General features: G+C 29.2%; 2 protein-coding genes across 2 annotated transcripts; both read left to right on the top strand.

Annotated features, from left to right (window-relative positions):
- The first annotated feature begins 330 nt into the window (after positions 1-330).
- LOC113786621 (uncharacterized) lies at positions 331-2,884 on the top strand. The gene is made up of 4 exons (XM_073368459.1): positions 331-1,765; positions 1,852-1,955; positions 2,048-2,138; positions 2,215-2,884. The coding sequence occupies exon 1, from the start codon at positions 733-735 to the stop codon at positions 1,393-1,395; it is 663 nt and encodes a 220-aa protein (XP_073224560.1). The 5' UTR covers positions 331-732; the 3' UTR covers positions 1,396-1,765; positions 1,852-1,955; positions 2,048-2,138; positions 2,215-2,884.
- A 5,880-nt stretch (positions 2,885-8,764) lies between these two features.
- LOC101496116 (boron transporter 1-like) lies at positions 8,765-14,248 on the top strand. The gene is made up of 12 exons (XM_004501865.4): positions 8,765-10,019; positions 10,159-10,241; positions 10,323-10,515; positions 10,605-10,743; positions 10,855-11,026; positions 11,273-11,439; positions 11,558-11,731; positions 11,835-11,930; positions 12,239-12,376; positions 12,460-12,779; positions 13,360-13,630; positions 13,763-14,248. Exons 1-12 carry the CDS (start codon positions 9,916-9,918, stop codon positions 14,021-14,023), a joined length of 2,118 nt encoding a protein of 705 aa, XP_004501922.1. The 5' UTR covers positions 8,765-9,915; the 3' UTR covers positions 14,024-14,248.
- Positions 14,249-15,000: the final 752 nt, after the last annotated feature.

Raw genomic sequence — 15,000 nt, 5'->3', positions numbered from 1 at the left:
AGTGTGTTAGATAATTTATTTTAGTGCTCCCTCTAAATATATTTATAAAATTATTTATAATAAAATATATAATAATTAAACATGGTTTAATAAAAATAAACAATGCAATTAAAAATTCTAAAAGAGTTTTATATATTTAAAAATTGAGTAGCATTTTACTACTAATTTGATTACTTTTTATTATCATCAACATCTCCCAAATAGAACCGAACATATCTCATCTAAAATACATTGAAAAACATATTCCATTTATAAAAAAAAGTCAACAAAAATAAATATATTTGACATAAATTTGAAATCAAATACATTAAGATTTGTTGACCATTACAAACCATGCACTTTGACTAGAGAATAAAAAAATACTATTGCAAAACTTCATATTAAAAAATAAAGCTTGAAGATATTAACTTGCTCTAATTGTTAGGGGTCTATACCACAATATGATTCAATTTTTCTTTTATTGATATTCATTTCTGAATTAATTTTCAGCATGAGAAACTATCGAACTTTCATGGCAAAAAGCAAAGGAAAAATACAGTGGAGCCTCGAATATTTAAAGATTTTCAATACATACTTCAATCTTCACTTGGAGGTTTTGGACACAAAAACAATGAAACAAATGTTCCTGATCAACATATTGCTGCTGTTACTCCACATATTCCTGCTATAATTGATCACAATATTCCTGTTATTGATAAGCATATTGATTTTATCATTCCTTCTAATGTTTCAATGTTTGATCAATATGTTGCTGATTCTGCACCTATTCATGTTCCTGCTCTTGGTGGTCCTGCAGATTCTGGCCCATATCAAAATATTTCAGCAATTATTCTTAATCAGAATGAACCTGCTCTTTCTTATTCTGTCTATGATCAAAATTGTTCTACTGTTACTGATGCACCTGATCAAAGTGTGACAGATATTACTTCTGCAATTACTCCTGTTGCAGCTGAGAATGATCATCTAAGTTTTTCTGCTACAACGGTTGCAACTGAAAAAAATCTTGTTACTTCTGCTGCCACTGATAAAAAAAATTGTGCCATTATTACTTCAGAACCTAGTGAAAATGTTCCAGCTGATTTCATTTATGGTGTTACACATTTCATAGCTGATGGAAAATTGTGTTATGTTACTCCTCATGCACATGATCAAAATGTTGTAGCTTATGGTGATACACCTTTTCTTGATGAAATTTTTTGGGCTACTAATGGTGCACCAGATAAAGATATTGATGATATTTCAGCTCTGTTGACAGCTATTGATCAAGATATTCCTGTTTTTGAGATAAATATGTTTAATCTTTCTAATGTCCTTCATGATACTCCTGCTCATGCTCCTGCTCCTGCCAATCATGAGGACACTATTGTGATTGATGAAGAAAACACCCGTCCCTAGTCATGCTCCTGCTTCCGGCCGTGCTCAGGATCACCACATGTCTACCATTGATGAGGATTTTATTGTTCCTAAACAAGAGACTGGTGAAGCTCCCCACCCAATAACCATAGATTGGGAAATGGAAAAACAGCTGATCATGGAGACTGCAAATAATGCTATGGAAGAATTAACAAGGCTTCTTAAATTGAATGAGCCTTTCTGGTTTAGATCTATAGAAGATGAGAGATTCGTTTTTCAACGTGAGACCTATGACAAGATTTACCAGAAGAGCAATTATTTAAAGGGGCGTCGCAAGCGTACAGAGGCAACAAAAGATTCAGTTATAGTGAGCATGGGTGCTGCACAGTTGGTGGGCATGTTTCTAGATTCGGTTAGTACCTGCATAACTCTTCTTATGGATTTTGATTAATTGCAACAACTGCATCATAGATACTCATAAATGCTTAATGTTTGTAGGAAAAATGGATGAATCTTTTTCCAACAATTGTTAAAAATGCAGTAACAGTGGAAGTATATATGAAGAAGGTTCGATGGAAAGCAGAAATGGAGCTTTGCAGTTGGTATGTAATTTTGGTAAACAGCATGTATGCATAAATAGTTTTTTGTTTGGAATAAAAAATAGAGATAATAGAAGAAGAAGAATTTTATACAGATGAGTGCAAAAATGCATATTCTATCCTCCTAATGTTTGGAAGTTTCCATCTGGATGCATGATTCAGGAACTTACCAATCACTCCTGCAGGGTTAGTATATAATTAAATTGCATTTCTAAAACATATTATTATTATTATTATTTATATGTATTAATGTGATATATAGGTATCTTGGGTTGAACACATAGAAGTGGATGATAAGAGTAAAACTGACTTGCTATTCAAAAAAGCTATTTGTAGCAATAATGGATATAGAGCTGAAAGATGGCTTTTGACATTGGAAAGAATGTGCCAGAGATTTTCAACTCATTCAATTCAAACTATTCCTTCTCTAGGACTAGGAGGTTACTATACTCTTCCTTAATCAACAATATTATTAGTTATATAGATCTCATCTAAAATTAATAGAACTCATGAATTTCAATGAATAAAAAAAATGTGCTGAAAAACTTCTATTCTTTTTACTCATTGAAAAACATATTGCTAAACCTTTTAATAATTTAATACTACTAGTAATTAATTTTATTTAATTTTTATGATGAAATAGTCAACAATCATGTATGTAAAAATTATTTACAAATATTATTAATGAAATTAATTGAATATGTATTTAAAACAAATTAATTTAAAGTAGTAATAAGTGATGCTCTACAGGTTATGTATTTTTGACAAAAAGTCACAGTCTTGATGTCTTTCTTTGTTTCATTTTTTAACCTTTTTACCGCGATAATAGGTTGTTTGACAGCTTTAATTAATCCTTACTATATAAAAAGGGCAGGAATATTTCCAAGTTGATGGAATGGTCGTGTTGAATATTAGTTATTTTGCTGATTGAATATTAGTTTTATGTAGGTTAGCTGATTTTTTTTAAATATCTATCAAGGGATTAGGAGACATGAAAATCTTTCTTTTTTTAATTATTTTTTATTATAAGTCAACCAATCATTTAAGAAAATAATTTGAGTTGAGTATTGAATCATTTTGATTTTTAAACACAAAAATTGATTAATAAAATTAAATTAAGAATCAAGTAAAATCGAATTCTATCAATGATTTGATGTTTACACGTATTTTATGATAAATTTTATAATTTTAATATTCTCATTTATTATATATTTATATATTGATGTTAAAAAATACTAGTAAAAATAAATTACACTATATTTTTTAAGAAAAAACAGTTTCATTATTTTTTTTTTAAAAAAAGACATGTTCATCTTTTACACTCATTTGAAAGAAAAAATAAAAAAATATAAACAACCCAATTCTCAACAAAATCTGATTCTGAAATAAGTGGTTTAACTCAATCGAAACTAAAATATTAAGTTTGCAATTGACATTCTTCCACCAAACTCAATTAGGGTTCTCTATATGGTGTAAGTAGGGATGAGAATAGGCTAGGTCGTCCGTTAGAGACTTATGGCTTGGTCTACTTATGGTCTGGTCTATTTAATAAAAATGATAGAGTTTTTAAAGTTTATCTATTTAAATAGGTCAAACTCAGACTTATAAAAAAGCCTATTTGGCGTTACCGGCCTATATATATTTTATTATTTATTAATATTATTTTTTATTATTATATTAATAATATTATTTCCTATTTTAAATTCTATCAATTAGACAATCAATCAACAATAATTCCATATTTCAGTAACCGTTCTATATTCAGTAACAATCCTATATTTGGTAGCCGTTTAATTAGTCAATAAAAAATCTATTATTTAAAATCAAAAATTATTTTTTAGGGTTTAGAGGATGTTTTTTTCAAGTTTTTTTAAAATTATTTTGTTAGAAAAATTATTTTTTGTTTGATATATATAAATATATAAACATTGATATTGGTATATTGAGAGAGTATCATGTGACATTAATAGAGATGTTTTAATGTTAATAAGACTTTTAAATAAGTTTTCAAGTCAGACCAGACTTTTAAAAAAGTTAAGACAAATCAAAAAAAATAAAAATAAATTGTAAGTCACGTATTTCAAAGTCTGGCCTATTCCCAGTTTTTCACCCCTAAGTGTAAGTTTCAATTTTAATTAAATTTAATCCAACCTGATTCATGCACGGTTTTATATATTATATTTATTACATTTAATATTCGCCAATCTTAAATATGACTATTTATAATCGAGGAAATTTATGGAGAAAAATAAAGGACTCAACTTTTTGGAGTGATGCTTAATCCCAAGAACGTATATACAAACAGTAACAACTCCCCATAGGCCCATACGATGCAATGAATTGATATATTTTGTGCAGAAATAGCAATCCAACTGTCCAATTTGGCAATTCAGCTTTTGAAAAAATTGTTTGATACACTCGCATCATTTTCACCCAAAAAATAATTAACAATTGCATTCAATTTTCACTAATTTAATTCATTTACATACGTGTGGAGTGTGTGTGCACTAAAGTAACATTATGCATCAATCAAACAATTATCTAAAAGGACAGGCAAAGCAAGCACATTCAAAAATTTATGTGATTGTCTTGCAACAGTTATCCCTTCGCCACCAGAAGACAAACATAGCTTATGTCATTATGCACTCTTATGATCTTATTTCATGTATGTATCCCTTTAATTAATTTTGCATTGTTTGCTGGTATACGTAAATGAATCATTTCCTTCGTCAACATTGTTATAAAATATTATCTTTGATTAATGGATATTGTAACGGATTTTTTACATTTTTTTCTCATAAACTAATGGAAATCAGTTTCCAGCCGACTTAAGAATGTCATCTTTATGCTTTTCAGCAATAAATGTTGTGTCCCTAAAAACATTATATGTTTTATTTTTAAAAACGTGTTTTTTATTTTACTGCGATGAAATATTTGTGAAGTACATCATTGCAAAGAAAATGTTATTCTAGTTAAAAAGATGTATTTTCAAAAATTATAATTTTTTTATATATTTTATTGTAGTTTAAAAATTTAGATAAATATTTATATAAAAGTTTTTATCTTTTTATTTACAAGCAAAATCAACAGAAAAAAATATATATATATAATCTCTACTTCGGCCACTCAATCTTATATTGATTTGTGTTGAACATTAAAGTATTTACATGCTCTACAACCACAAAGTGTTTCTTTCCATTCTTATTAGTCCAACTCATTCTCGGTTCACATGGGATCATTGATGTTGTTTTTGGAAAAACAAACCCACAAATGCCATAGACGAGCTCTATTGAGAGACTAATTGAAGTCAAGGATAACTTATAAACAATCACACTCGTCTACTCGACTACCAATATAAATTTTCACAAAAAAAGAAAACTATGAGAAGTCACCAATGGTGGAGCTTGAACAAAAATATTAGAATAATCAAATTTATAAAATTTTAATATATAAATAAAAAAGTATAATAAAGTATTGTATAAAAAAAATTTAAATTATAAATTTACAAAAATACATTGACGATCAAACTCTTAACCCTTATAAGATAGAGCCAACAGATCAAATTTTGGTTGACAATTTTAATAATTAAAAATTAGTTTCTAAAAATCTATTTATTTGCAAACACTAAAATTTTATAGTTTAATTATTATGTTTTGTCAATGTAAAAAGTTTTACATTATCAGCACATTATTAAGTGTGACTTTAAAAATAATTATAATAAAAGTCAAACTATTTTATTAATCTTACAGTTATGATTAATTGACAATATAAAATATCTTTATATTATCGATGCAAAAAAATTAAATCCAAATTTTTACACTATTAATATAATTTTTTTAACTACAATGACAAAAACAATATATATATATATATATATATATATCTATATATATATATTTAAATATAATTATTAAAATATATTTAAATACGACGCATTGTTTAAGATATCAATATTGACATAGTTTTAATAAATTATAAGTATTTTAATTTGAGTATTATGCGATCTATTTTGAAATTATGTGAAATTATATCTCAAATCAATAAAGGTCGAATTATTCATTTAGTTCAACTTGGACTCAAACTCATAAAAAATATCAATATAATTTAAAGAGTTTATAGTAGTTGTTTTTGTAATTATTTTTATAAATAATTCCATTTGATTTTTTTTTTTTTATAATAAACATTTGAGTTATAATTTGGTCAACCAAAATTTTTATATTTGATTCATAACATAGATCAAATAGATCATTTGTTGATCAAATTATAAGTCAAATGAATCTTATAGAAAATAGAGTAATATTATTGAAACATAAAATTTAACACAAAATATGACAAAAATACAATATTGTATAAAATAAAAAGAATTACATTTTATATTTATATTTTAATACATATTATTGTATTTATATCTTATTTTGTATTAAATTATATTTCAATAATATTACTCAAATAAAAATTTAAAAATAATAATATTTTTTTAAAAATTATTGAAGACTTTGAGTGGCCGTGGCCGTGATCACCTAGGATCTCCAAAATATCCGCCAATGGTAGTCACACAAAACTCAAACACTTCGTAATATTATTCAAGGGAATTTGAGTCCTTCCGGTTTTTAGATATTTTGCTATATCAAAACTAAACTTACAAACATCTTGCCGTAGTCAAAGAAAACTTTCACGTATATTTTGTCTGGTCTAATGGCATAAACTTTTGAGTATTTTATTTTCTTACTGTTATTTTAAGTAATGCATGATTTTCATTAGCTATCTCAAATCAACTGACCTAACTAATTATCCGATAATTCTTTAGATGTTAGGTGTTGTCTTGATGCGTAGTAGTATGTGTTTAATTGGATTTCTTTTCTACGACACGACTTTTTCGTACATTAATTAATTAGTTATCCAAATTACCAAAACCATATGTCTTTTTCACTACTAAATAAAATATAAACCAACCATACCGAAGTCTCTAACCAATAAGATGCTATTTTTGCAATTTTTTTTAAGCCGTCTTCAACATCTTCAAGCTTATATATTATTTTAAAATTATTACAAAAAATATTATTTTAAAATGGTACACTTTAGAAAGTAAGATGTATAATTGTATCTATAATAGTTGATAAAAAAAACAACGCTTTAAAAATTTCACAATTCATTAATAATACCAGACAGACACGACAGTAAATGTCTTGTTGCTACTATTAGATTATTGTTACAATAACTAATAAATAATTTCTACATTTTAGTATTAATACATACATTTTCTAGAAATTCTTTAAATACACTTGTCATTTTAAAATAGAAAGTTGTTTTTTTTTATCTAAAAAAATCTTTTCACAAATAATTTTTAGTTACCAAATATATTATTTAGTTAAATCGTATAAAATATTTAATCATAAATTATATTGATATTATTTTTAATTCGAATTCAGACTCGTCATAAAAAGTTTAACCTCTTCAAATAGACTCAACTCTTTATAACCTTTTTAATACTTTATTTTTATAATAAATGATAATTAGTGTGAATAGTTATTAGAAAAAATAAACTAATACATGAAAATAAGATGACAGTGAATGATTATTATTTGGAAGAGTTAGATACTATCATAACCATGCATTAGGATAATGGATGATAGCGAGTGGTTATTATTTGGAAAGTTAGATGCTATTAAATAAATTTTGTGTTTCTTTTCAATTTTCTCCCTAATAATATATATATATATATATATATATATATATTTATATTTATTATTATAATATATGTTAAAAAAGGGTATATTATAATGTCTGCTATATATTTTGTAAAAAAATAATGGTTGTTTTATTATTAATTTATCTATCTATAATTTTAATAACAATCTCTTTTTATATTAAAAAGAATCTCATCTCACAACTAAAATTATTCTGCTTTTATTATATTTCTTCTTTGAACAGTATATTCTAAAATTTGAAATATAACGACATCAACCTGAAAAATAACAATTCCTATGTCTGATTTGTGTTTTTAATTTAATGAACTCAAATTCACAGTTATAACATAACAAGAGGTATACTCTAAAACAACACTAAAATGCTACTTGAGAGATGTTGATGAGATAGGGTGACGGTGGAGGAGTATTCTTCTGCTAGCTCCTCTTCTCCGACCACGCCATCCAAAATGCCCCCACCCTGCTCTCATCAATATATAAAAATGGGAATCAAATTGGTAGTAAAATGCTACTCAATTTTTAAATATATAACCTTTTTGAGAATTTTTTATATGAAACCCTTTTAGAATTTTTAACTGTATTGTTTATTTTTATTAAACCATTTTTTATATTTTATTATAAATAATTTTATAAATATATTTAGAGCGAATACTAAAATAAATTTTTTAATACACTTTTTTTTATTCGATATAATTTGAATTAAATCAATTAAATTATGTATATTTTATATGAAATATACATAATTTAATTTTTATGAAGAAATAGTCAACAGTCATGTATGTAAATATTATTTACATACATTATTAATATAATTAATTGAATAAAGAGATGGCTCGTATTCTTAAGTTCAAGTAGATTTAACTTCATCGCCAAATACATAAAACCTTTCAAGAATATTCATTAAACATGAGGTGAAGAAGTTAACCTCGGTAAATGATAAAAGTATATATCATTTTGAAAAGAGTTTAACCAAAATCCTAAAACAAGTTGTTGATTTGTGGCTAATCACGTTTGTGTCGCACCCTTTTGTGTGTATGTGTCGCACTATCGTTTATATTATTTACTTCCTGGTACATCCTTCCCACTACCATTTCCCTTTCAATCTTCATCCTAACATTTTATTTTATTTTATTCATATAAATAAATTAACTTTCTTCACAACATTCAACCACTGTCACACAAAAATATATTCTTCGCACATTCTATTTCTTCTTCTTCTTCTTCTTCACATTTTTCACAAATACTTCTCTTTGCTTTGTTGTTCTTGTGATTTCTCTCTCTCTCTCTCTCTCAATCTTCTTTACCTCTTAGACTCTCCATTATTTCTGTATTATCTCACTTTAAATGTAACTGCAACTACTTTTTCTTCTTCTTTGGTTTGTTTCAACTTCCTCTTGTTCCTTTTTTTAAGTCTCTTTTCACAAAAATGTAATTTTGATTTTCGATTAAAGTACCCTTTTGCTTTTTTTAATTAATGTCCGAATCCTCAAAACTGTTCTAAACGAATCCCAAACAATGGTCTTATTCATGGAATCTCGTTAATCTTGCATTATACCTATTTCACTTTATGAACATTCTTCTAAGAGATTCTAAACTATAGAAAAATGCAGGTTGTGATTATGGGTTTTCGTTAATTTTGCTGGATTTCCCTCCTTAGCTAGACATTCAAAATTCATATTTGAATAATTTCAATTTGAATTTTTAGTATGTAAAATTATTGGAATGCTGCTAAGTTTTGTTCTATTTTGGTTTACCTTTGTTTCTTGGAGCGAGTTTTGTATGGAGGATAATCTAGAGAGAATAGAAGGGTAGTTTTGGATCTTGGATTTGTTATGGCTGAGAAATAGTTTTCACTTTCATCTTTGAGGAGAGTTTCTAAATTCTACACTTTTTGTGAAGTGTTTTTGACTATCTTTGAGTTTCAATTGAATATGTAAATCCAAAGTGCTTTTTATTCAATTAACTTGTTCATTTGTCATTCATTACAATATATCCAAAAATTCTTCATAAATTCTTTGAAATGTAAATTATCATTTTTTTGGATTCATTTATTCATTTTCTTCATTATGAGCAATCAACAATTGAACTACACTTTCTTCAAGCTTTTCTGTTTAGGATAGTATGTAAAATTCTGGTCTCCCTGCCCGGCCGGAGTTATATCGATATTTTCACCTATGCAACTTTAATCACTATTTTACCTCTAGAGCTCTCTTGAAAACTTAAGATCAATATTAATTCCTTAGTATTCCAAATCTTTAATGGAAGAAACATTTGTTCCCTTCCGCGGGATTAAGAATGACTTTAAAGCAAGAATTATGTGCTACAAACAAGATTGGACCAGCGGATTCCGAGCAGGTGCAAGGTTTGTGATATAATTATAAAATACTATAATAAACTATGAACTTGTTTGTTCTGATGTTACAATTATAATCTTGAAGTTTGCCTATAGTGTTTAACCAGAAGAAAATTTGTTAATGATTTAATTTGGTTGTTGTTTATAGGATCCTTGCACCAACATTATACATATTTTTTGCTTCAGCAATTCCTGTTATTTCTTTTGGGGAGCAACTGGAGAGAAACACCGGTACACGAGTACTTTTCTTGCAAGTTCAGTCTCTTGGTATTCTTGTCATTGTTTGCTAACAAGTTATATAATGTTATACAGATGGAACTCTCACTGCTGTGCAGACTCTTGCATCAACAGCACTGTGTGGTATTGTACACTCAATTATTGGAGGCCAACCTCTCCTCATACTGGGTGTAGCCGAGCCAACGGTTCTAATGTATACATTCATGTACAACTTCGCTAAGGATCGAAAGGATTTGGGACACAAACTATTCCTACCTTGGACTGGATGGTATCTTTCGAACTCCTTAAATGGTTCACTTTTTATAGGGAACGAGCTGAAGTAATTAGCTCTATTTTTTGTTATAAATAATCTTTTAGGGTGTGTGTTTGGACTGCCCTGTTGCTCTTCTTGCTCGCTGTTCTCGGTGCGTGCTCCATAATCAACAGATTCACACGCCTTACTGGTGAACTATTTGGTCTTCTAATTGCAATGCTCTTTATGCAGCAGGCTATAAAGGTTAGTATGCATCAACAATGTAACATTGGTAATCTGTAACTTCTGTTAACAGTTACCTAAAATGTGAAACTACAATATTTGATAAGAAGGTTAATAATCTGTATTTTAAAGGGACTTGTGGAAGAGTTTAGTGTACCAAAGAGCCAGACAGAAGGTATCAATCAGAATGCACTCCAATCCTCTTGGCTGTTTGGCAATGGAATGTTTGCGTTAGTTTTGTCATTTGGCCTTCTTTTTACTGGGCTAGGAAGCCGTAAGGCTAGATCTTGGCGTTATGGGACAGGTACTGGCTATGCTTCTGAATTATAACCAAAAAAAAAAAATTGTTGTGAATTTTGATTCTCATTACAGGATGAACTGCAAGTTTAAGGTGACTTTAGTAAAATCAATTTCATATTTTCATGTCCTAAGGTGCTAGTTCTGTATTAATTAATAAAGTGTTTCCTTATGCATTCATCTACCTTTTTTAGCAGTAAAATAACTTGTTTTATCAACATCTTCATTCTTCTATAATATGGTTATATTATAGGTTGGCTACGGGGATTTGTAGCTGATTACGGAGTCCCGCTAATGATTCTCCTATGGACTGGTGTGTCTTACATACCAGTCAACAACGTGCCGAGGGGAATCCCTAGGCGGCTTTTCAGTCCGAATCCATGGTCTCCTGGTGCATACACAAATTGGACTGTTGTCAAGGTGACTTTGATTATACAATGTGGATAATAATATCGTGTCACAGTACGGGAAGCCGTATTCTAACTTTCGCCTTGCAAAGAAGGCATGGCTTGTTGCTCATTTTTGTTACATTTTGCAGGAGATGTTGAATGTGCCTCCATTATACATTATTGGAGCATTTATACCAGCAACTATGATTGCTGTGCTTTACTACTTTGATCACAGTGTTGCATCGCAACTCGCGCAGCAAAAGGAGTTCAATATAAGAAAACCTTCATCTTATCATTATGACTTACTTCTCCTCGGCTTTTTGGTATGTTTCGAAATACTTGGAAATCCATTGCAATGCCAACTAATACTTTCTACTCCATCTAGTCAATATTTCATTTCAAATTCTTGTCGATTTTACTTTCCAGACCATATTGTGTGGGCTAATTGGAATCCCTCCTTCCAATGGTGTGATTCCACAATCTCCAATGCATACCAAGAGCTTAGCTACTCTAAAACATCAGGTAACATATTTCTTATTGACCATTGAGTACAGTACAATTCAATTGTTGACGATGGATCTTTATTTCCGGCCAATTTCTTCATTTTATTTGAGCATACAATTGTTTCTTTTTCAGATTTAACAGAGTCTAACCGTCTTTTAGTCTGCTTAGACTTAAATTCAGATTAATAGTTGAACATATGGACATTTTGTTTATTATCATTTTAAAATATTCTCAAATATGACTTGTTGCTATGTATGGACATTTTGTTGAGTCTTGGCTATTTTTTAACTGAGCTAATTGAATAGTATGGATTTTGTTTGGAATAGATTTTACGGCATAAGCTTGTATCAACTGCACGAACAAGCATGCAGAAAAACATGAACCTGAGCCAGTTATACCAAAGTATGAAAGAAGCATATGATGTAATGCAAACACCATTGGTTCCCCAAATGCCACCTACCTTGGTAAATGTTATCCTATGATTTCCAATTGATACGCTATATGCGATCTTCTTTTTCCTATATCGTTGGTTTTGTTCTTCGAGCAGGGGCTGAGAGAGCTGAAAGAGTCTACCGTTGCACTGGCTTCAAGTCATGGATACATTGATGCCCCTGTCGATGAAATTGTTTTTGATGTGAATAAGGATGTTGATGACCTTTTGCCGGTTGAAGTTAAAGAGCAGCGCCTCAGCAACCTACTGCAGTCATTGATGGTTGGGGCTTGTGTTGCTGCTATGCCTCTTTTGAAGAAGATACCCACTTCAGTGCTTTGGGGTTACTTTGCCTTCATGGCCATTGAAAGCTTGCCAGGAAATCAGTTTTGGGAGAGAATATTGTACCTTTTCACTGCTCCAAGTCGAAGATACAAGTGAGTTTACAAAAATGATATTTTGACTCACATATACTATGATTTTTAGGTGTTTAAATATACACGATATTCATTAACTATTCAAATTGCGTTCAAATATGATTACCACAATTTGTGTTCAAATATTCACATGAAAACTGTGGTTAATGACATTTAATACCATAAATAATTGTGTTCAATGGAGGATGATTAATGAGTTGTCATACCTTGTTATATTATTTAACCATTCATTGAAAGTAATTTACCATGTATTTGAACCACTTAACCATCCAAATTATTGTCGAAATTTGCTGTCAAATTTTGTATCAAAATAACACAACAGATAAGTTTATGTTCATGATTTTGAGAATTTATAAATCTAGGACTCATTGGTTTAAATACTTTGTCCAAAATTTTCTTCCTTTGTTTGTGTAAGTTTTTATAGTCAAGATTTATTGATAGTAATTTGGCAACTGATTCAATTGTGCATATATGCGAAGACACCACACCACCTATACAGATCCTTACTAACATTATCACATGCTTGTGAGTGGTAACATTATATTTTATGAGATTGAAGATTTTCTCTTTCGCTTTCTAGATTGCTGGAGGAACACCATGCCACCTTTGTTGAGACTGTGCCTTTAAAAGCAATTGCCTTGTTTACTCTGTTCCAAACAGCTTACTTGCTTCTCTGCTTTGGCATAACCTGGATACCGATTGCCGGAGTCCTTTTTCCATTGTTAATCATGCTTCTTGTCCCAGTTCGGCAATATTTTCTTCCACATTTTTTCAAAGGAGCCCATCTTCAAGAGTTGGATGCAGCTGCATACGAGGAAGCACCTGCCATTGCTTTCAACATGTCCTTTGATGTAAGTGGTTTCAACCATATTAGTTTGAAGAGACAAACGAGATATTTTAGGCACTAAATTGATGGCTTATTCAAAATGTTAAAATCTTATCAAATATCTTGTTCACAGTTACAATGTCTACATACCATGCAGGATGTAAGTAACCATGCAGCAACAGTCAATATCAGCGGTGGGGAAATTCTTGATGAAATTATTACAAGGAGTCGCGGAGAGATTCGTCGCACTCAAAGCTCAAAAGCATCAAGTTCAACTGCAACACCAATAGGAGATATAAGACCAGCTAATAGCCCACAAATGTTACGAAGAATTCCCAGCCCTCGAGTAACTGCATTGAGAGGGGAAAGCAGCCTAGGATTGAACGGAAATGAGTTAAAGTTAAAGCAAACACCTTGAAAAAGATCTGAATGGTTAGCATTCAAGTTAAAATGTATCTTTATAACAAATTAATTTAAAGTAGTACTAAGTGATGCTCTACAGGTTATGTATTTTTGACAAAAAGTCACAGTCTTGATGTCTTTCTTTGTTTCATTTTTTAACCTTTTTACCGCGATAATAGGTTGTTTGAAAGTTTTAATTAATCCTTACTATATAAAAAGGGCAGGAATATTTCCAAGTTGATGGAATGGTCGTATTGAATGTTAGTTATGTTGCTGATTGAATATTAGTTTTATGTAGGTTAGCTGATTTTTTTAAAATATCTATCAAGGGATTAGGAGACATGAAAATCTTTCTTTGAAGTGTATTTGTTTAAAAAAATAATATCTTTAGATTTGAGTGAATTAGTGTCATGGGATGGGAGCACTTTAAATAAAGTGTTTGTTTAGTTAGAGTTCTAGGAATTTTACTTATAAATTTAATTTTAAAGTTCACCTTTTTTACGTTTGAAAATTAACATATAAGAAATAAAGAATGTGGATTGGAGAGAATGTAGATTGGATAATATGTTAATAAAATACATTTTTTAACCGTATACTCTTTTCTTATAAAGAAAAATTGATCACGGAACAATGATGTATTTAGTCTTACATCAATTTTTTTAACCTGAGTTTTACTTATATTTTTGGAACAGATGGAGAAGTTATTTGAATGATATGCTTATATTTGAATTAATTATAAAAATTGTTGATGTTAAGAATCTAAATTTAAATAGTAAATACACGTACTACACAATGAATTTTACTCATCCCAAAAGGTAACAAAATGTTGTTTTCAAGTTTAGAAACTTGATTTTGTCTCAAACAATTAATGCCAAAACATGCTACATCCAAAGGGTCATTTGTAACAGGGGTAACTTTGATGTCTAGAGTTAATAGTATACACACATGCATGATAGAACTTGACCATTTGTAATTATTTATTTATGCAAAAAG

The sequence above is a fragment of the Cicer arietinum genome, chromosome 5 (genome assembly GCF_000331145.2).
Source record: "Cicer arietinum cultivar CDC Frontier isolate Library 1 chromosome 5, Cicar.CDCFrontier_v2.0, whole genome shotgun sequence".
In the NCBI taxonomy this organism is placed as follows: Eukaryota; Viridiplantae; Streptophyta; class Magnoliopsida; order Fabales; family Fabaceae; genus Cicer; species Cicer arietinum.
Note: the sequence above shows the minus strand (reverse complement) of the source record. Positions and strands in the feature narration are given on the sequence as shown.

What these genes read in the sequence shown, in the direction of transcription:
- LOC101496116 (XM_004501865.4), top strand. Translation starts at nt 9,916, where the DNA reads ATGGAAGAAACATTTGTTCCCTTCCGCGGGATTAAGAATGACTTTAAA. An exon ending in GGATTCCGAGCAGGTGCAAG is followed by an intron (nt 10,020 to 10,158) that starts GTTTGTGATATA and finishes TGTTGTTTATAG; the next exon opens with GATCCTTGCACCAACATTAT. An exon ending in GCAACTGGAGAGAAACACCG is followed by an intron (nt 10,242 to 10,322) that starts GTACACGAGTAC and finishes AATGTTATACAG; the next exon opens with ATGGAACTCTCACTGCTGTG.
- LOC113786621 (XM_073368459.1), top strand. Translation starts at nt 733, where the DNA reads ATGTTTGATCAATATGTTGCTGATTCTGCACCTATTCATGTTCCTGCT.